This window comes from Falco cherrug, chromosome 17 (genome assembly GCF_023634085.1).
Source record: "Falco cherrug isolate bFalChe1 chromosome 17, bFalChe1.pri, whole genome shotgun sequence".
NCBI lineage: Eukaryota > Metazoa > Chordata > Aves > Falconiformes > Falconidae > Falco > Falco cherrug.
This window is the reverse complement of record NC_073713.1, coordinates 2,305,618-2,328,772: the sequence shown is the minus strand read 5'-3', so window position 1 is coordinate 2,328,772 and position 23,155 is coordinate 2,305,618. Positions and strand designations below refer to the sequence as shown.

The window sequence follows — 23,155 nt, the reverse complement described above, 5'->3', positions numbered from 1 at the left end:
TATTCACCATCAATAGATTCAAATTAAATCCTTCAGCTGAACAGCCATCTCCTCTCTGTTGAGCTTCAGACATGAACTTTGCAATTCTGACACTTTAGCCTTATGCTATTACAGCATAAGCTAAAACAGCACATGCCTTATGCATTATCTTTCCCATTTTCTATGCTGTAACTGAATCACTACTTGTATCACCACAGCTAAGCGAAAACCAGTTATGTTTCTCAACCAAAGAGATTATTTTCAACGTTAACATTTTGCGAGGGATTATCAAATTCCTGACGGCATGCGTTTATTGATGAAACTTCCCCAAAACTTAATAAAATGACGGACTGACCTTACTAAAAGGGACCTCATGCAAGAAGAGCTCCTACGTAATTAGAGCAGGTATTAGCAGAGGAAAAAGCACTGTCCTATAGACACTTAAGCAACACAGCAGTCAGGGAGTTTGCATCTATATCTAGTATGTTGTGCGCAGTAATGGTAAGAGACAAGTTTCCTTTTTTAATGGAAGTGCAGTACATACTTTCAGGCATAAACCCACACATACGCTGCATGGGAGTTGCAAAGCAACAGAAGAAAGATTGGCCCACACTAATCTAGTATAAGGATTTATAATGCATTAATTTATTGGAGAAACCTTTATAGTATCTTGTGTATTTTGGGCCTTCAGGAAAGGTAGATTGTTCCACTCTCCCATTAAGGCTAAACTACACTGCATGTTGTATACCCTGAATTGCACCTGCAGAGGGTTACGTATAAGGTACAGCTTTTTCTTTGTATGGCCACACAATAACTCCCTGGGCATTAATTTTCCTGTGTTGACAAACTCTTGGAGATCTTTAATTACTTGCCCCCTTTTGAGCCAAAGGGCTGAGTGACTTCAAAGTCTGGAAAGCAGTCAAAACCTGAACCCAGTCATCTTGACCTGCAGACCCAGCAACAAGGCTACTTTGTTTTTCTCTTTTCCTCATGTTCTCCCAGTATCAGCTACAGAACAAAAGATTTCAAAGAAGGTCTCAGCAGTGGCAGCAAACATCACACAATAAACACTGACAAAGGCTTGGCATCCTCACTCCCTGTCCTGATAATCCCAGCAAAGAGGTCACCTCCTCTCTCTCAAGTACCTCTTCAGGACACCTTAATAAAGTTAAGTTTTACCACCCATTCTTTCAGAACAGTCTGCCTCACTCAGAAGCAAGATCTTTTCACCGGCTCTGTATTACCTCTAGAAAATACGCAGAGGACCACCAACAAGGTCAGATCCTAGCACTGCCATTTCTAACGTGCCTACTGTTTGCACATAAGGATTAGAACTTTTGGTCTTACCCATTCCAGCCAACAGGTGAGAACGAAGTCCCAAGGAGAAGCGCACCAAGATTTCTAGGGGAACAACAGACCCTACCTACCCATTGTGGACAGGATCTTCTTGGAAACAGCGAAGGGCAAGTGACCAAAAACATACCTGCTCTCACTGTATTCTTTCTTCTCTCTCACACGCAGCCACTTCCGAAGGAGGAAGCGCTTGCGCCGTGGCGAGGCACTGGGTGTGGAGCAGTTGGACCAGGGAGCATCCTCATCACTGGAAGGGGTGATTTCAATGGATGGAAGCTGCAGGTATTCCTTGCTGGAGGAAGGAGAATCCTGGTACCTGCTGGCCTCCAGGCTCTGCTCCTGTACATTCTTCATCCGCCTCATCTTGAAGCGCTTCCTGCGCAGGGTTGGGGTGGACGAACTGGACCAGGCACGGCCACTCTCCACCACCGGCTGCTCTGGGATTTGCAGTGCTGGGAGCTGCAGAGTTTCTGTCATGTTGGCAGCTGGCATCAGATGCCCTTTCTCCTTCTGCTCCCACCCCCCTGGCACACTAGCTCTGATCTCGGTGTAAACCACAACTTGCCTTCCTCCTCCCTCACCCAGTCCAGCACTGCCCTCCCTCTCAAGCAGGAAACCTCATGTTCTTCATGTGCTTTCATTTAACAAACAGCAGGGTGGGGAGGGGATGTTCAGGACAGACATGCTACAAGGGAAGCCAGTTTCAAGTTTCGTTTCACCTTCCCCTCTCTACAAAACAAAGTCCCACCCCTGCCCGGTCTCTCTCAAAGCAGTAGCTTTAGCACCAAGACAAGGGTGGCCAGCTGTGCCTTGGCTCACTTTTGGCTTCCCCCACCACCCCCGGCCCCTCTTTGCCTTCTATCCTCTTTGCCTAATGTTGGCTCGGGAAAGAAATTCTCCTGGGGCTGGCGCTAGGAAACTCAGCTGTGGTCTTCTCAAGAGACGAAGCAAGTATGGAGTGGAGCGGCGTGGAGCTGCAAGGAGGTCAGAAAGAGAAACAAAGAGAGGGAGGGAAGCAACAATACTAGATAAAATCAGGAGAAAGAGTAGGAGGAGCAGCATGTTCTTTTTCTGTAGCGGGTAAGACATACGCAGGCAGCTGTTGCAACTGTAACTGCACTCTTAATCCTAAGAGACAGGGTTTATATTACCAAATACGCTGCGGCTACAAATCAACCAAATGAAAATGGGTAAGACGGGCTAACAGCGTTCGGTAAAAGCCAATTGCACAGGCTGTGCGCTCGTCCCACCCGCCTGCTCAGACAGCCCACCCGTGGCAGCAGGGAGCGAGCAAACTTGGGACTTTCAGCCTTCTGTCACAACCAGGGATCTTTTTGTCCCTGTTGCACTGCTCACAGAGAAGGCAAAGGAGAGGGACTGAGGAGCGGCTGAACAAGCAGATGCAGCAGGTAGCACCAGAACTGGGAGGGTGGTGGGGTTTTTAGCTCAGGTTCACAAGGGTGAAAGCTGATAAAAGGAGTTCTTGGAGGGCAATGCTGCTTCCAAAATGACAGTGGGTGGTGGATGGTGTCAGGTTCAGGAACCAACAAAGACACTACATAGAAACAATCAGACACGCAGAACAGATTTTTAGACCAGGAGAAAGACATACACTACATGGAAGATTCCCAGGCATTTAATACGCTAAGGAAGCTCTACCAAGGGTCAAGCACCAAGAGGAATAGCAGCCTCAGGACAAGCCTTGCAAAATTCTGGTAATGAAACCAAATTAGGAAAAAACAGTGTGACACATTCCCCATTAAGATCCCCTGAATTTCACTGAATGCTCCTGAATGAAGCTGTATTTTCAGGTGGAAAAGTGACACAGAACTTAAATTCTCTAAGGGTGCGGCTAAAATTCAGCTGTGTGAATTTCAAGCATGCTGTCAGAAAAAAACCCCACATACCTAAATCAACCCAACACAGCCTTCATTTTCATTGCTCAACTGCCTGAACCTTTTAGAGTATTAGTTTCATGTTAGAAAATATTTGTCAACCCAAATGAAAATAGTTTTTCTTGCGTAGACTGCCTCAGGTTTTTTTGAAAATAAATTTCACAAGAACTTTGAATATCAAAACATGCCATCTAGGACATGAATAACTAAACATGTCAGAAAAGGAAGATTCATAACAGCAGGAAAAAGGAGGAAGGAACCATTTCAATAGTATGTGGTGGTTTTCTTTTTTTAATCCTCAGTTGCTATGTTCTACTTTGTTGTACTGTCCTTTTTGCTCTGCTAATCCTCTAAGAAAATAGCTTGAGCAACCCCTTCAAATCAGTTTCTGGAGTTCCTGTCACTTTGGTATCTACGCATCAGCTGCACGCACACACACACAGTCAGAATGCCTTCTACAAACACCTACTTAAAGAAATAAAGTCAAATAAAACACCTTCCCCCCCCCCCCCCCCCCCCAAGTCTTAGAGACAAAAGTCGACAGACAAAACACCAATATCCATATTTGAAGACTTGCCTGGGTAGCTGCCATCATCTCTGCCTCTCAAGGGCTGACACCTTTTCTTCCTCCTCTGCGGTAGGAAGAAACCTCAACCCAAGCATTTCAGCCACCCGTTGCCATGATTTCTGTCACACCCATTCAGGAACTACCTGTACATAATGTTACCGGCTACCTGCTTAAAACAGAAAATTAACTTTCATCTTCTTCCCGTGACATCTGGGAATCAAACCCCCACGCTATCATTCCTAAATTTTAACCAAGAGTGAGTATGTGCAACTGTGGGGGAAGGGATGAGTAGCCCTTTGGGGACTATCATAACTAAGTTCTGCTGCATGTATTAATGAGCTTGATCTCCTGTGGAATCTTTTAGCAACTAGACAGGATTCTCATTTAATTGCAGAAGCAAGTGCAAATATTCTTATTTGTTTGCACTTCTGCAGGCTTTCTTTAGTAATAAATTGCACAGTGGATATTGCAAACCCTCCAAGTCCCCACAGACATTATCTAATTAATCAACAAGAGATTCATACTACATTGCTCTGGGCAACAGTCACATTTGGCAATCATTTTCTTGGACAAGGAAAAACTGGCCCTTTCACCAGTCTGCTTTTTGTTGCTTGCCATGGCCATCCCAGGACAATTTCTTCACCCTCAGCCTCCTCTCACTGAACACTAGTGGAACTCACTTCAGCAAGACAGGGGATCCTTTCCCACCCCCTTCATGCACACAAAACTGAAATTAATTCTCAGGCTGTGCCACGAGAATCCTTCCACTTAGGACAGGGTACAATGCAGGGGGACTATCCCTTTAATTCCAAGTACTTCACCGATTAGTAAGCCACACTTATTTGCTCTCCAACATTCTCGGCACATTTTTATTTTGGAGACAGGATGCCCACCACCTGTCTGATGCTCTTAGGAAAAAAAAAAAAAAAAAAAAAAAAGCAGCAGCAATGTAACAAGAGAGACAGCTCAAACACCTGACCCACAAAGTGAAAAATACCAGCCATGATCAAGCACTATTTCTGTACAAATTGCGACAGTACAATTTGACTGCTTCCATGCGAGCCTGTGTGTTGCTAGATCCTTGTTTAATGACTACCCTTGCAGTTTAAGGATCTGCCTAGATGGATTTACTAAAGCAGCAAATTGTTGCCAGTGCTTCAGGTTGATCAACAACCTCTCTGCCTTTCTCCCACTGAAACATTCTGGGGTTTCCAGTACCCTCACAAGAGGGCTTATGGACTAAGCAAGAGGAAAGAAAAACCCCTTCCCTGAATGAAGACACGAGCTAATGCCAACCCAGATTCTTTGGCAGTTCTTTCCATAATAGCTTTCCCATGTGTTTAAGGGACAGCAAAATGTCATCCCTGGTAAATGAACAGAGGTAGATGGCACTGAAAGAAAACAATTTATTAATTAAAAGCCGTTATTTTTAAATACAGGAAATAGATACAACTTATTCAGAAAACTAAGAGTCACTCATATGCACAACAGCTAGCTACAGAAGCTCTGTCAGTTCGGGCAAGGAGATTGCCGCCCTCACAGACTTGAAGAAATTCAAGCCGTGGCTTCCCAAACTCCCCCTTCGTTCAACGGCACGGTTCACTTGCTTTCCTTTCTGCGGACACGGTCCAAAGTGGCTGCTTCGGCATGAGAAACGTGCCATGCCTACACACAGCAGCCTCTGCTAGGTCAAACCCCTGATTTTTCAGATCCCAGAACTTGTATGTTTCTTTTGTCTGTGAAAATTCTGGAGTTATTTTGTGAGTTTAGGTGAAAAACTGATACATTTATCTGCCCGTACTTTTGCATTCCAACGGCCTTCTGCAAGAACAGTCATTTTATCCTTGGTACTGGAACACTTCCTGACGCTAGGTCGTCAGCCATCCTTCAGTCCTCACATGTTAAATTAGAATGAGGTCTATTACAATGTGACATATGATGACTTGTGGATACATGTAAGGGGCATGTATTGGCTGACCATTGTTACTTCCCTACGGATCTGTCCCTTTAAATCACATGCTACCAGCCAGCAGTTGCTATCATTTGAACACACACAGTCAATTTTTTTTTTTTTTTTGGGTATGTGATACTGGATACCTGCACGTGTTGTTCTGTGAAACCCAAGGACTATGTTACAAGACAGATGACAAATTTCACAGGCTACAGGGCAAGAAATATCAGCAACAGGCTGATACTCCAGTGTAACACAAAGCAAGATGGAGGCAATCCTGCGGTCATGCATTCCCCAATTCTTCCCTGCTCAGTACAGTATTTATTCAGCACTGCCCACAACCTCTTCCAGAAGCAGCCCAGTTCAGAAAGCAGTCTTGCACATTGTTTAATGACCACAAATCCTGACTGTTTGGGTTCAGCACTGTCTCAGCACCTCTTCCTTCATCTCCCAAAAACACGCTGTGAAGGAACATAAACATGTTCTTACCCCAAAGGACTCAGAATGTCTCTTCCAGCCCACCTGACCAAATAGAACAGAGAACACTTTTGGCTGTAGTTTGAATAAAAATAATTAAAAGTGCTTTCAATGAAGTCTCCAGTCAGTGAGAAATCAGCTTTTGGATAAATTACATAAACTGGCCTCTGGCAGAAGATTTTAACATGTCTGATATCTTGGTCAATAATTATTGGCCTCTGAATTAAAATACAGGCATATACGTACTTACAGCCTACACGTGCTATATGCATTACAGAAGGTTACACAATCCAAAAGCTAGGAGTGGTAACTCAACTCCTTCCAGAATCACACCACTCATCACCAACAGTGTGAATAAAAACATGGGACAGAAAGGGGCTGCAGTAGGCTGAGCCCCATTGTGTCCAATCTCTTACCAAGACCAAACAGCACTTGTGGAATTTATGTTTCTTACTTATTAGCCACGGGCCATTTTAACAACACTTGAAAAGGCCAATTCCAAAAGGGCTTTCTGCTTAGAGATTAACCTATAATCTGTTTGTCTTCCCTTCCAAAGAAGTAATTCTCATGTCAGCAATAATCATTAAAGACTTCAGTCTGAATTCTTACTAACAGAGTACCACACTTGACTAGGCATTTAAATTTTGGCCTCATACATAGTAGCTATCCCCAGATTCTTCAGATACCATCAGAATTCCAGAAATTGTCAAGCATCATTCAAATAGCCCAGCACATTACATATTTTTTCAGCATTAGGACAATACTTTCACAGTTAATTTCTTCAGCTAGTGCTCTTCCTCCAAATTGAAGGGGACAGCTGAGCCAAAGATAGCAAAACAAATTAGATAGTGTCATGACTTTGCAATAATTATTAATCAGAAGATGGCAGCAGAGCAAAGGTTCCAGGACCTTTTTCCCAGCTTGTACTTTCTTTACAGTTTAGAACTCAAGTGAATTATTTGACATTGTCTATTTACACTGCTCAAGACTCTCACTTGAGCATCAGAAAGGGAAGTTTGTTTCTTCTTATAAATCTAATGGAGGGGATCTAGGGTAGATCAATTAAAATCGGTCCCTCACAAAACACAGAGCTACCTGTTAAAATGAATTTCCATAGGAGCCTGGCATTTGGTTTGCACTATATACATTATGCATGAAGAAGCAAGGGGATTCTCTCCAAATTCCTTGGAGTCCCTCTACCTGTGCAGCACTTGCCTAACGCGTCACAGCTCACAGTACACACCATTAACCACAGAGAACAAGCTTAAGTACAAAAGGTCTCCGAACAGTACATTCTTCCCTATCCAGCTAAAATATCTACTTCCCTAGCTCAGGTCAGTCAAGTTTGCTGCATTTAACCTAAACCTGCACAGAGAAACCATGCATACCAGCTGAAGGGCCCCAAGCACACTGGAAAAAACTTCACTATTTGGGAAGATAAAACCCACTGCCTACACAGCTGTGAAACTTAGTTCTCATTAAAATTTTTAATATGCTTAAATTTTATCCGCCCCAAGAGCGGCAAAATTAAGATTAAAATAAATTCTTGCTTCCTTCTGCTAAACCACATGCAAGAAGCAGAGAGCTCGATTCCAAATCACACCCTCACAAGTGTTCAGCATAGCAGTAATTAGGCCTTGTAGCGTTTGTGAGCAACCCAGCCAATACTCACTCAAGCACAAGGGGCTAAAGTCAGACTCTCGACCAAGAGCGGGGGTGAACAAAGAGGTTCTGCACTGCTCACCAGAAGATAATTCTTCTCCCAGGTTCACACATACATAGTCTCACAGGTATTGCAACGGACACACCTACCCTCTGAAAAAAACCCAAACATTTTGGTTTACTGTGATATGTTCATCACAAAACAGTTTCAGTAAAAGCTTAACTCTTTCCCATCTTCAGTTTAGCCACCAAAAATTAGGCAAGTGGCTTAAGTCCCAGCACAATGCTTTTGGAATTAGCATCAATTGTGGGTTTTGGACAAATAACTGAAACAGCCCCTTTCCCTCCAATACCAAAAATCAGCACCTAGCAGACAATTCTGAAGAAAAGCACAATATCTACATAGAAAGCATGAAGAAACTTCCACAGATCAAAATCCCCTCTGAAGCAAGCACAGACCTCAAAATACAAGCTGTTACTGGTTGAGGGGGGGGGGGGGGGGGCGGGGCAAGAGGCAATATAACACAATTCATAAGGACAAGGCAAAGTACAACAACAGCAACATTTTGGTATTTACTTCCATTCTGCACCTGAACAAAACAAAAAAACTTTTTAACAAAATTAAAAAAGAAGGAATGACATTTTGTTAAAGAATACCCTACAGTCCAGTGGCTGAGGCTCTCAAGATCAGTAATTTTCTTCTCATTCAAGGAACATGCAGCTAATTACTTGTACAAAAAGCAGTCAGTCTGGAAAAGGATGGCTTTTCCTAATGAAAACAGCTTAGGGACATGAATCTCAAATGCCTACAACACATGTGGTGCCCTTCCCATAAGTAGGGGTTCTGTAGATCTGTTTCCCACCTGGGCCGTTGTTTTATCTCAGAAAGGAAAACACCAAATGCTTTGGCAAGTACTATACTGTCCTTTCTAGGATGGCCAGACTCAAATTAAATTTCTATCTGGCTAAAAGCAGCGATTCCCAGCTCATGATTGATACAGGAAATACAGGAATCTAGAACTACACCTAAAGAGAATGAATGATACTGTTACCCATAGATCATTTTTTCGTATCAACAGCACGGTTGGAAGTAGAAGTTTTAAGTATTTCTGCTTTCTATCTTATATTTAGGACAACTAAAACCAATTCTGAAATATTGTCATCTCCTCCCATATTTCTTTATGGAATAGCAAGAAGCAGAATATTTCTTCATCCAACAAAAATACTGAGGAAAGGAATGCCTTCCAAAAAAAGATTGTCTTGTCTTATTCTGCAAAAGGCTAAATGGAAACCACCAAAACTAGCTCTGAACTCCCAAGAGCCACTAAAATGACAGTAGAACAGAAAAGGTTCTTTCCTGTGATTAGTAAATTTTATAATAAGCCTATAGAAATTGTTTTATAAATACTGTTCCTGCCCATCACCTCAATTATCCACAACTGCAGCAGCAAGGCTGACAGAGCCCATTCTTTCAACTAGGCAAATGCCTGAAGACAACTGCCATTTTTCTTCATGATCTGGGCACACGCTATTTGGGAAATATTTCATGGACAATTGAAAAAACATCTCCTCCAGCTGGCTTTGCCATTCACACTTACAATGCTGCACTTGCTGCAATGAAAATGAAGCCAGCCACGTGCATTTCTTCCTCCCTAGCACATACTCAACATACACATATCATATGATACAGACACAACTCTCCCGATTGATGTGCATTACATGCCATAAATGTGAGGCATTAAATATGCACAGACTATAAAACTCGTACCCATGTTTCTTGTTTGCATAACAGAGCACATATCAGTAGGTCGAGATTATGGTAAACGAGCACGGAAGAGCTCAGATCACAAAGTACAGTCACATGCAGCATCACCAAGTACGCGCCACATTTGTAATGTATAACCAGAATGCATTGGCTATGCCCCTCAGGCAGAAGTTTTATCCAAGTATGCATGCATAGGTGTGAAACCACTGATAAATACCTCTGCAACACACCAAGGAGTGTAGCAGATCCTGTATATCTTAGAAATAGTCGTTACAGCTATTGCCCAAATGTGACAAACGCCACCCTCCTAGTCACATCATCCCAGCAGCAATCTGTCACTACATTTTCATTTACTAAGGCCAGCGATGTCTTTGCTGCAACACAGTATGTTACGCTGCTAATATAGGTTATAAATAAGCTAAATATACATACACACAATTTCAAGTGCCACAGAATCTCTCACTGACCTAGTTCCAAACAGTTGGTGAGGATCACCGAGCTAATGGTCATCTCTTAATGAGATAGCTTAGAACTGTCAAGTAATATTGCAATCACTAGAAGTCTGCTTCCTATATTTTCCCTCAAAATTATCATTATTATGCTTTTGTGAAACTCTCCAGGAAAGCAAGGTCAAACTGCAGAGGCATTCAATCAAGGTCAGAGTCAAGTGCTTTGAGGGGAAGCTTACATTAACAATGCCCAGCCAGCACTCTATTTCATCTATCCCCAGAGCTACAAATACCAGTAAATGGCCATAAACGTCGTTTGCCTTTTAATAGATAAAGTAGCAACAGAAGCAAACAGGTGACAGTTCTTCAGCTGTTGGGGTTTTTAAGTAACGTTGCACAATCATTATTTTTATATACCAATATTTTAATCCAGCAAGCACCAAGAGTTTTCATCTGTGATCAGAGGGGTTTGCACCACACATCACCTTTTCTACCCTGTAAATAGTGTCTCAGCAATTCTCCCAGGATTGCAACCAGCGTAACAGTCTTCTATAAGCAGAACTATCTGAAAAAGCTTTGTTTTCCCCTAAAACCAGGGAGATTAGGCATGAGCTAGTCAGACTGTTGCTGAGACTGGATATCAGGGTTCCTGCATTACAGTCCTGCTTTTCTCTTTTGTCCTTCAGAGAAAGCAGTTTCACATTTTCATTCAATTTGCTTTCAGATAAAATTGAGATTAAGATAACTGCCTGAAGCATTGGAACAGTGTAAGTTAAGAGTACATAAAGCAATAGCAATCTTCAACAGACATTCAAAGCGTACAGTCCAAGAGATCTGAAGAGTTCATCTGAGATACACAAGCTGAAAATTCCATGTTCTGTCACCAACAAGGGCAACCGCATTGCAAAACAAGCATCCATTTCAAGGTGGTGAATAGAAAAATAAGTAGTTTGTTATTATTTCCCTCTTCCTGATCAGAGATAAAGCATGCATTGGAATCCAGCTGCTTGTGAACTAGAAAACTGTTTTTCTGAAAATTATTAATTCACAAGTATAACAATCTTACTGTCCTAGGGTTTTTTTTTCCTTTATGAAATTTAGGCGTGGGGGTGCCACTACTATTTGCTGAGCTTTAATTCTCAGTCAGCATCTGCAGCTATATTATGATGTGTGATGTCAATTTCTCTCCTACCATGTCTGAAATATAACTCAGAAGAAGTTGTGAGCAGCAGGGAAAATATTCTCAAAGTAAACATAACACTACTGACTACTTCAATAACACACCCTCTGCTGTTTGTCTCTGCTTTTTCTTTGCAGCTCCTACCAAATTTCACCACCCCTGCTGCATGCTTACTACAACCTCCAGTCATGTGTGAGTTCCAAAATGCAAGCACGCAAATTTATGTTCAAAGTCTTGGTCTCCTTAAACCAAGGGCCAAAATGACTGCAACACTGCATGCAATACTGTCTAGTTGAAAAGAAGAAAACCAGATAACTTGAACATCAAGATTAGCTACACATAAAAGCACCAGAAGACACAAGCTACCTGATACACGGGCTATGTGCTTTCTCCAAATGGGGCTTTCTCACCTAAATACTTTTTAGAAAAGATAGCATCTTAAATTCACATTACAGGTCCGTTTGCCTCACTGTCTGAACTGTGATTTAAGCAGAGCATTTACAATGGATCACTTGTTCAGCATGAGATTTCTTGGATGTGTCATGAATCCTTAAAACATGATGCATTTTACACTTGGTCCAGGATCCTCCTCCTGCCTTCCAAAGCCCACAGCCCCACAGATTCTCTGAAGGCCAAGTATGGCAGAAATAAAACCCTTTACCAACGGGACCCTGCTGCTCTCTGGTGGCAAGAAGCTGCGGGCAGCGTGTAACAGCCTAGTTGTACTACACTGTCAGTGTAAGTTTGCTTTTAAAACGGTTCCTTGGCTGCAAAATACTGTTAAATACAGGTACACAGGAATTACTGTTAACACAACATTGCAAGTGTTTGAACTTGAAATGGCACCAAGTGTTGCCAGACACTTTCCATCTAAGTGCTACTCTCTTGCGAAGAGCCCATAAATTCATAAGCCATCTGCAAAAAAATAAATCTCTAGCTCAAAGGAGTCTGTCAGCCACTTCATTGGACAACAGCAGAAAGCCCAGGGGTGCAGCAGAGCTTGAGGTGAGCCAGACATGTCACCTTAAGCCACAGAATACCCCATTCTCCAAGAGCTGGCAGCTCTGAGTACCTATTAACCCTATTCACCTGCTTTGGGAACTCCATTTGAGCTCCTCAGCACTGGAGCTCCTTCATAAGCTAAAAGGTTTTCCTTCCAACACTCCAGTTGCACATCTTATGTCCTTCCATTACCAGCGATCTCAATGCTCATACAGCAACTAAGGATCTTCACATGGTTCTCGCCTCAGAGTACAAGATATCGTGAGGTTGTCAGATGCACTCGAAAGACCAAAGGTTATGAATAGGCACTAGCAGACCAAGGACCGAACTGACTGATCGTATCTCCTCCTACTATGCCAAGTATCCCAGCTCAGACTGGGACCTTTGATTTTTTTTTTTTCTGGTTCTGAGGGTTATTCTGAGAAAATCTTCAGGAAAAAAGCCTCCTCCTGGGCAGACATTCTAAAGAAAAGCTGGAGGACATAGCTGAGGCCAGATGGGTTTTGCTAGGCAGGTGTGCAAGATGTGCTACATACTGTTTGCTGAAGAACAATTTAATCTTTGGTATAAACTAATGAAGTCAAAGAAATTACACCAGGAAAGACTCTGTTCTAGATTTTATCTTCTTCCCCCACTACCTTTTAGAGTTAAAATGATTTCTTTTTTTCCCCAAATTTAATTCTACAGAGATCTAACAGTAGGCTTGATTATACTTTTCCCCCCTCAGTAAGCTTCTTTCATTTCAGAAAACAGAGGCAAAAAACCCTCCCCAAAATATATCAATTTTAACCCAAAAATGGGTGTGGGCATGTGTGTGTCAAAAAAACCCCACCAACTTAAAGGCAAAGTTAACTCAAGCCTTTAAATTCAGTGTTTGCTACAGACTAGCTAAATCATCTTTTGCTAATCACTTTCACTGAATCGGATCTTTCAGAGGTGTCTGAATTTCCTATTTTGCCCAGTCCATTGAATTTTGAAATCAAGGGCTCCTTTCTTAAAGCAGACTTTTTCTGGATGTTAAAATACTAATTGCTGATAATTTTAGAAGTGCATATAAAGTAGGAGGGACATAGGGAAGGCGTGTGGATGTGGGGGTAGAAATAGTGTCATTCCAAGACATTTCTAATTTGAACTATTTGTCTGTCTTGAAAAGGTCTACGGTTGGTTTGTGGCGTGGTAATTTCTACCTAAAGTTATGCATTACATTTTAAAGACTGAACTAACAACTTACAAACAGAACAACATCTTATTCTCAGGGTCAAGTTCCAGCTGTAGCGACAGGTAGGGAGAAAAGCCAATTTCAACGAACGGTATCACTGCATTTGGTACAGAATTGGAAAGGCAGAGATGAAAACTTTGAACTGTGAATTTAGTTTTCAAAGTTCTGACCCTTATTTACAAAATTATTCAGCCCAGACTCAGAATTTGAGTCAACAGCCTCTGCAGGAATGAATACTTAGTTCCTTGCAGGATCTTTTCATTAGTTATAAATATATCTGCCATTCATTCTTGCCTGCATGCAATTTTACTCCCACTTCTTCCCAGCCAACCAGTATTAGATACAAGCAAACAATGACACTCATTAAATTATTTTTGTAAATTATATTTCTGGGCCTTTCATCAGTTTGCCTAGAGCTAAACTGCACAATGACACCTTTATGAAGTTGTAATCAAAAAGCCCAGATTAAATGGAAAAGAAAAAGCCCTGGTAAGCAGAAGCTCAGTGAGGCATGAGATAAATGTCTGTCCTTAATACATTGGAATCTGGCAATTGCCTACTTTGGATGAATCAGTGTCCCTGATGGGAATAAGGTCTAGTAATTAAATTTAAGGCACAGAGCTTATTTAAGTGGTTGATCTGGATCTAAAATAACCAATAGGCTTTGTAATTAGGCGTAGTTAAAAAGGCACAGATAGCAGTACAATAACTGCCAATTGCCCAATGCAATTCCTGAAGAGTTGTCCAAGTGAAGCTTTTTATTTAAATACTGTGTACCAAGAAAGCAATAAATCTCTTCCCATCTTTTTGGGACAGAGCTTGGGGACCTGTTGATCTTCATTCTCTTCTTCTATAACTTAGTCTGCCTCCAAAGAGAATGATCCTAAATGTCATCCCTGACCTAAGAGATTGGACCTGTTGCATCTTCAATCTTTATGTATAGACATGCAATCATCTCCCAAGTCACACTGTGTTTAAGTTTTCCCTTAGTTTAAGCATGTTGGAAAGCAGCTCATGAGCTTCAAGCATTTGCCTAGACCACTGTGTAGAATTACCATTAGAATCCCAGTGAAAGTCTGCAGATAGAGAATTAAGCTTTCGTCTCCAGTACACCACAAGTAATTAATACTTCCACCAGCTTTTACCTAATAAAGTTAAGACAGCAAAGAAAGTGATAGATCTGTGCTCATACACTTTGCTTCTGCAGTGCCATAGTTCGATAGGATTTTCAGATATCCTTAACTGTTTAGAACTAACTTTCACCAACTTTCAGTGAAATTTGCACTCCCATACCCAGCAGGTTTTTAGGATGAGAATTGCTAACGCACCTTGTGCTCAGTGGAATAGTGCTGTGCACGAGTTGTTACTCCATTTTTCCAGACTTAGATGGACAGGCAAATCAGGTATGAAATACCTACACAGTGAGCTGTATGCCTGAGACATAGAAATACATTTAACAGCTCAGATCAAAATGATGTGCCCACTTAGTTTAAAATATAGAGCACTTAATGAGGCAGAAGCCCAGACAGACGGATGAGCAGGCTGAGTCTCTCCCCCTCAAGAAGTGAGGATTCAACAGCATCTGCTCAAGACATCCAGAAGGTTCCTGTCACACAAATAAAAATAATCATCATCTGTCAGTCTCAAATCACTTAAGCATACTCAGATACACAAAGAACTGAGATTCTCAGCTCTAAGAAAACCAGCTCTTCTCCAGAGGAGTTGCACCAAACTCGTGAACATACAAGTCAGCGCTGACCTTGGAGTAGGGAATCTGTACCTCATGTCACTGCTGGCTGCTATTTCCCCACATAAAACTCGAGGGCAGATGAAGGAATTAGATGTTTACTGAAGTCAGCATGGTACGAACACACTTTCTCAGCAGGCGCTTACAAAAGCCATTTTCTCAAATGAACCTGTGCCAAAAAATTTTTCTTGCTCAGGCTCCAAGCACGTGTAAAACTAAGCAATGACCATTTGTGGTGATTCACATTTTGGACTTCCCACTTGAGTCATGGTAACGTTGAATGCGTCAGGATAAATATATTATCTTCTGCCCTCCTAGGTATGTTCTTCCTTACTCTATGTGAAGCTTTTACATAAAATATTTCGGTGCTGTTGCACCGTGTTTTAGAACAGCTCATATCTTAATAGTAATGGATATTCACACTCTCACTCTCCCCTATTTTCCTCATACTCTAATATTTGTCCAGTGAAACCTTTCAGTAAGAAGTAGTGCCAAAATACATAGCCACCATCAAATTTACTTTTTTTAAAGCTGCTCCCAAGTATAAGTCTTATCATCATCACCATCTACTACAAAGTCAGATTATTTTTTTTGTCTAAAACTTTAGGAAAAGTTTGCCCCTGGCCCAGACATTTGCAATGCGATTCTTCAACTCCTTTGATTTAAGGAGTTCCAGTCCAGGGAGCTTAGGTTCAGACACTACACAGCGGAACACAGTTCATTGTTAACTTGCAAGAAGGGTAGATCCCAAAAGGTGAAAACAAACAGTACCCCTACATTAGCTTGGTACTGGTTATTCATATATACATACCTGTATGTATATTTATATGCATATATATACACACATATATATGTATATAAATGTGTGTATATATATACACACACACATTTATATACATATAAACGTACTTTGACATTTTAACTTTACTCGCAGTCAACACTCCCATTTATGTCGCAGTTCAACAAATGTATGAAGCATTCAGTGATGTACTTGCCCTTCGCATGTGCGATACATTCCAACCAAGGCTGATTAATTCAGTCAGGACAAAACAACAAGTGAAATTATATTTCTCCAAAGACCGTCACACCAAGACCACTTCTGACACTTGATGTGCATCCTTTTACAGCCAACGTGATCCGCCTATTACGGGCCAACAAGAACCACAACAGAAAGCATAAATTTTGTGCATAGCTCTGTCTCTGCTTACCCTATGTCCTTGGTCAAATCTTTCCCATAAGCTTTTAAACAATGTAGAAAGTGATACTTACCTCTCCCAGGTAAATAATTTCAGGGGTCCAGAACCAAACTAAACCCAAGCTAAATATAAGTAGAAAGGAGACCAAGATCCATTATTTTACTCAAATAGGCCACCGATAAGCCAGAAGATGCAAACATCAATGTAAGTAACCACCAAAGGCTTGTATGAATTCACATTCCTTAGATCCCTTCACACTTCTGACCAATTCCATCTATCTCAAGAATTACTCACCCCTTACCTTACTTTTGAGGATAAGAGCATCTAACATTCATATAAATACAATTCTACTACAGACTGATATTTATAGTATGCACAACAATATTTAAGTCATTTCACCTCTATGTCACCGATTAAGAATCGGTGTTTTACAAAATTAACCTACATTACATTGCAATGCTTTTTCTGTATGACACTTTGACAATCCAGTTCCTCTAGTGAATTCCTCCGCATTTATTGCATTTTCCTTCACAGATACATCAAGAAAGCTGTTATTGTTCCATAGATCCTCACATGAGAAAAAACATAAGCTACAATCAACAAGCCTGTTTAATTTGCAAATCCTCTACTCACACTTTTTTCCTTTCTGGTAGCCAGTACCTTTTTTTAAAAAAAAAAAACACAAACCTAAAAATTGCCAAAGTTTAAATAGTTACATGCTCAGTAGAATATACACTTCAAAATAGCCAGTATAAAACATGCTTGATAGTAGAGCACTTACAGGGTTAAACAAACAGCGGAGAGCATAGACAGTCTTCTGTGGCTATCTTCATCAAAGAAACCTCTAAAACACAGCATTGGATTCATTCCATTACCTTTGGGAGCTGCAATGGTGTTGGAGGGTAAAGCACACTGTATGGATTTATATGTGGACAGAAAAGAGGGGGGAAGTGGAGTAGGGAGGATCACTGGGTCATAGGAAATCCTGCTAAATCAAGTTGAGAATCAGGCAGGATCTTCCATGCTCTCTTCCCCTCCCTTCCCAGCACTATTGTGAGAATATTTCAAAGCCAGAGGCAGCAAAAAAGACCATGGCTAACGAAGTTCATATTTATAACACTGGCCCTAATCTGTCTGAAAGTGCGGTAAATTAACAGCTTTCTCTGGCATCTCAGCAAGCGCAGAAAGCAACTGCAAGCAGCAACTGCTACTGCAGCAGCTGTCACAAGGACCAGAAGGAAACTGGGTGGCTGTCAGGTGGGTCTCAAGCCTGCGGGCATACTCGGATGATGAAATTCTGTCCCCTCACATGGTGCCTCCTCTATGAAACAGCCTTTCTGCAGCATGCAGCATCTGTTTTTAGGACAGAAGGGAGCAAGAGATGTGAAAGGAGAGTGTCTTACATACTGAAGATTAAAGACACAACTTTTCAGAAGTGAATAGTAATTCCATGCATCCTTTTTCACTCTAGAAGGGTTCAGCAGTCTGACTGGATGCGTAAAAACTGGGTTATGGCTGAAAGGGTTTCTTTCCCCCTTCTGAGAATTATCAGTTGGACTGCAGCAGGAATTTGGCTTATATGCTAGTTTCTTCACTCTCAGATGCTGCTTAGGAAAATACACACAGAACGCAGGAGCAAAAAGGGAACAGAAGCTCACAATGTGAAACAACTGTCAGCAATCCAAGTAGCAGATATGCACATGCATGTGAACCTGATCCCTTACTAGGACATACCCCATATTAGTCACTTGCAATTCAACAAAAGGCAAGTGACAAGAGTACAAAGAGCTGTACTTTTCTTAAAGACGACTCAAGGTTCATATTTTTCTTCAGGCATTTCTTTAACGCAATAGTTGATAATCCGCCTCCAGACACTCACAGTACTTCAGCTAAGCTCACAAAACTTGCCAGTCTACCCTCTATGTAGAAGGCATTAGCAGGGCCTTCCCATCTTCGTCTCAGTTAATACCACCGAAACACAACTGGGTCACTGAAGTGACATACATGCGCAGGGCTATGTTTCTTAGGAGTTTTTGGCACATTTACCTTCTCTAGGATTCTTCAAACGATCTTGCAAGATTAAAAGTCACAGGATGTGATCCAGAAACCACTCCAAGCAATAAAACCTCTCATCAACTCGATCCGACCAAGTGAAGCATTTCTAGAAATGCAGGGGAATGCAGGCATAGAAAGGACACACTTCTTGACTGTTTGTCTTAAGTGATACAAATAAACATCAGTAACTATTCATTAAACATACTACATTCTTCTCACCTCCCATCAGTTCAAACTGAAGTTCAAATAACTGGCTGTGGAGCACAGGCGTTGTAGGACAGAACATGGCAAAACCGTTTCAGGTAGCCTAAGACCTGCAGTTATGTTTTTTCCCAAAAATTTCTAGAATATTTTTCTAACCAGCTCCAGTCTAGATTGTTTTGTAGCAACCCCACCATACACAGAGCCTCAGATCAGACTCCGCTGTTTCAACTACAGCAATTTCCTGATCTCTGCTCTGCTTCCAACACAAATGAACTCGGCTTCCCGATTCTCCCGAAATTACACAATGCTGTTGGTGTTGGCCTTCATGTAATTTATCATTAATATTTTACTCCCTCCCTTTCCCAAATAAGCATGAGAAGTTTAAAGAAAAAACTATTTTTTCTATAGTTAATCATCAATTTAATTATTTTTAAATTATTCATTTTTAATATATTTTTTTTAAATCTTTACATATTAAAACAAGAGCTTATGGATTTACAGGACTTATTACTATCCTTCCAGAAGATTCTCTGACCTTGAATAAACTTACATTACACCATTCATTTTTTTATCTCAAATGTCTTTACAGCTATATGCAGCATGACAGTGAAGTTTAACTACCCAAAACTCCTTTTTTCTTTTTGAACCATAACTTCCAGAGTTTGAGCTTTATTAAGTCAGGCAGTCCCTCAGGCTTTTTTCCACCATATTTGACATAAGCTAGAATAACTAATAGGGCAGCGAACACTGCCATCATGTGTGTTATGAGCATACAATCATACATGGGGCTTACCAAGAATCAGCTCTTACTTGCTTGAGATATCATGGGCCTTCCCTCAGGTGTTGCCATAGAAACCTCAAATTAGGTCTATAGGGGAACAGAAAAAAGGTTTCCTAAGGTATGGATGAAATAGCTCCATGGAAACAAGCTCTGGCTGTCAGAGATTAAAGGAGGGGGTTTGTGTGGGAAGACACCAAGATGATCATCATCTAAGTATGTAAAACAAGAGTCATGCAAACCAGGCAAGATGCCATTCAAGTCTCTGCCTACTTCCTGACTGGCACTGAGACCTAACAGCATAGGAACCCCTGACATACTGGAGATCAGGTGTTGGCCAGTGATTCCAGTGCCTACAGGCACTGCAGATGTACAAATATCTGTCTCTACAGTTATAATACGCCATACTGCTACTAAACCTAGGAGCCAGTCCAGCGCAACCTGGCATAATTAAAAATTATCCAAGATAAAAAAGGTTAGGAGAGGTCTGTACATTTGTGTGCGCACACAAGTACTCTCAGCCATACGAATCTGCCAGCCTGCTCTGACAGATAAATGTGGAGAGATCTCAAACTTTCATCCCACTTGCCTATGAATATCACCAGATCAGCCTCTTCTGAAAAAGATGGTATTTATTCTTTCAGGTAATGACCCTGGAACAGGCACCATCTAACTTAAGAAACAGCCCAAAACCTTCCGAAAATTCTCATTTTCTTCACAAGACGGAAGACTAAACCATAGTAATGCATATTATTGTTGGATTGAGCTCTAGTCACCAAGGCTGAGTAGCTACCCTAAACATCTGAGTCTGTTGCAGTTACCCTGAGCTCCCTCTGCAGTAGGCAGAGATAAACATTTCACCATGAGACAACAGCGTAAGCATTTAAATAGATCAGAAGCCTAGAGCAAATGAGCCAAATCTGATGCTTAATCAACACACACTAGTCTACTAACCTCAATCAAATTATTTAATGCTGTTTGAAACTGAGCAGCTGGTTATCTGCACCTTCATTCCCTAGCTACAGAACAGGAACATTATCACAGCTAATATCGGATTCATTCATTAAGCATTGATGAGGGTAAGTAAAGCATAGGAAGCATTCAAATAGATATGGTAGTGTGACAAATTCTTCCAAAAAAAAAAAAAAAAATCAGCTCTTCCATTGTCTGACTGCTTTGTCACTCATTTGAGAACAAACATTTCGCACAGTTACAAAAGGTACAAAGTTAGAGATGCAGAGTTATAGCCTCAGCCCTTTTCTCAGGTTGGTTTTTTTTTTTTCCATTCTAGATTTCCTTTTTCCATTCTCTGTCTCAGATTATATTTACCTGAAAAGAACTTTGTATTGGGACACTGTTTTGGAAACTCACATCCATCCATCCAGCTGTAGTTTACAATCTTAACTAGTGAAATATTGTGAAACCACCTACAACGACAGCTCATGGCCAGACAGACTGTACACACAGGACTCTCTGAAGCTACTCCAATCTTTCATGAAATTTGTGAGCAAGACTTTTCTCTAACAAGACCAGAATTCAAAGGCACACACAGCATCCTGCCCTGCCCTTAGCTTTCCAAACCCTGTTGATCACAGCTTCCTCACTGAGAGCATCTCAAAGCGGCTTTTAGTGACCCCATTCATCTCCCTCCACGTGGCAGGGAGGATGAGGAGTTTTTGCAACCTTACACCACAACTCTCAAACTTCTTCCTGCCCCGCTCGATTTCACATTCCCCTGACTGCTTGCCAACACCTAACTCACATGACACTTGTCTTATAAAATTCCCCTCTCTTCAAGGTTCAGGAATAGCCTTACTTGTCTATCTTTCAGCAAATCCAGTTTTCTAAACCATCTCTCCAGCCCTTATAACAGGTCTGGTCTTTACAGCTGGAAAATCCTGCTTTCTCCACTGCAGAATGTTCAGTCAAACCTGTGGGGAAAAAAGGCATCACAAACTCAAAAGGTAAATTTCAGCTCACTGACACAGAGCCATTGAAACTCTAGCATTATGCGGACTGAAGTCTCTTTGGAGCTCAGAATTGGTTTTCACCATATGCTTATGAAGAGAATCAACGCTGAGCTTTGAGTGAAAAGCTAGCATTATTACAGCAAGAACTAGATGCCAAGTTCACAATTTGAAGTCATTAATTTCTGGAGCCTTTGGTTTCTGACAAACAATTTTAAAAAGGATTTAGTGAAAGGAACAGGAACAAATACCCAAGTCAAAATAAATTTTATGTTAACACCTTCTAAGTAAAACTATGCTGTGTACAGCTTCAATAGACACCTGTACTCCTCTAATAAACACTGTCACATCTCAAAAGCACAAACAAGTCTTGCTGATTTTGGACTGCCAATCATATGGCTACGTGGCTGTATAAATAAGCATAAGAGATATCAGTGTTGTACAGACTGAAGCTGAAAAACTTTCTCAGTTCCTAGGCTACTGTGCTTCCCCTTGCCACAATTAACAGAAGTCAAAGAAACATTTTCTACAATTTCCAAGTTGTGAGCACCTTCCGAACTTCTCTCTTGCCAGAGCTTTTTTTTTTCTCCCCAGCACAAGAAGCAGCATCAAGCAGTTCTACAAAGTCAGTCAGAAACACTAAGAAACACAGATGCAATTTGTTAATTTGTTTACCTAACACTTTTCTTCCCAGCAAGACAGAGGTGCATCAAAATATTAGAGCTGGCATTTTACACTTAGACCAATTGCCTATCTACAGTCATGAAAATTTACAACAGGTTGATGAATAGTTGAAGTAACCATTTTCACCCAGCATCACTAACAAGATATGTGCCATGCAAACAGATTTTTTTTGGGGGGGGAAGGAGTCCTACTTCCAACCAACTCTATCTGTTGAGTACATGCTTACCTGCAACCTGCTGACAGTTGCCCTATGGAACGTCGAAAGGAAGGTGGGCTGATAGAAGTTGTACTGGCTAGCATACTAGTTTGAAAGCATTTCAAAGATAATTTGGTTTTCTAAGGGTATGTGCTTTTGTTGTGCTGTCTCGAACACAGAAGAGTCATGTATCTGGAAGGAAGAGGACAAGCATGGAAGGCAAGCTTCTGCCTCACACGCATGTTTCTGGTGGGGAAGTAGGACAGCAGAAAAGCCAGAAAAGAGTGAGGGCATGGCATAAATAGCCTCCTGAAATCCAGGTGTATTACAGGAGCTTAGCAGAACAGGAAGAATGAGGTAACTCTTTTGTCTATTTCTGTAACGGCAAAGTAGGAAGATCAGGTTCTAGCTAATTTAAAGTTTTAGAACATAACTTAGCAGGGTCAGAAAGTGTTGAACAGATAAAAACTACTACAGTTGGGGCTGCAGCACTGGTAAAGTCTTCACAGGTCATTCTTTCCGGTGCCGATCGTCACTAGAATTTCTCAAGAGTTTTGCCTTTCCAGCTGCCTTTTTATTCCTTTATCAGGGAAGACCTTAATAATGCCAGCACACATTTGCTAATTTACATAGTTTTAATGCCTATGTTTGCAATAAGACATGGGTCTGACTTTATGGCCTTCCCCTCAGTTCCAAGTGAGCTTCACGCAAGACTACATGTTTTCTCTGGATCACGTTACACTGTTTTCTTCTATGAAAATATGTTTTACTTGAAGTAAAATAATCAGTGGGATACCAGTGAGAGAACAAGACAGATGCATACCTGCA

At 41.3% G+C, this 23,155-nt stretch overlaps 1 protein-coding gene across 6 annotated transcripts in view; it reads right to left on the bottom strand.

Annotated features, from left to right (window-relative positions):
* Positions 1–23,155, bottom strand: part of GRAMD1B (GRAM domain containing 1B) — a 141,648-nt gene that overhangs the window by 103,532 nt on the left and 14,961 nt on the right. The window contains exon 1 of one of the 6 annotated variants that reach the window (XM_027806719.2): positions 1,463–1,959. The exons of 1 other annotated variant lie outside the window; for it this stretch is intronic. In XM_027806719.2, coding sequence (XP_027662520.1) covers positions 1,463–1,824 — 362 coding nt within the window. In that variant the 5' untranslated portion in view covers positions 1,825–1,959. Of the gene's footprint in view, positions 1–1,462; positions 1,960–23,155 lie in introns of those variants that run through there. 4 more of the 6 variants (XM_055728465.1, XM_055728466.1, XM_055728467.1 and 1 more) reach the window with 4 other exon arrangements.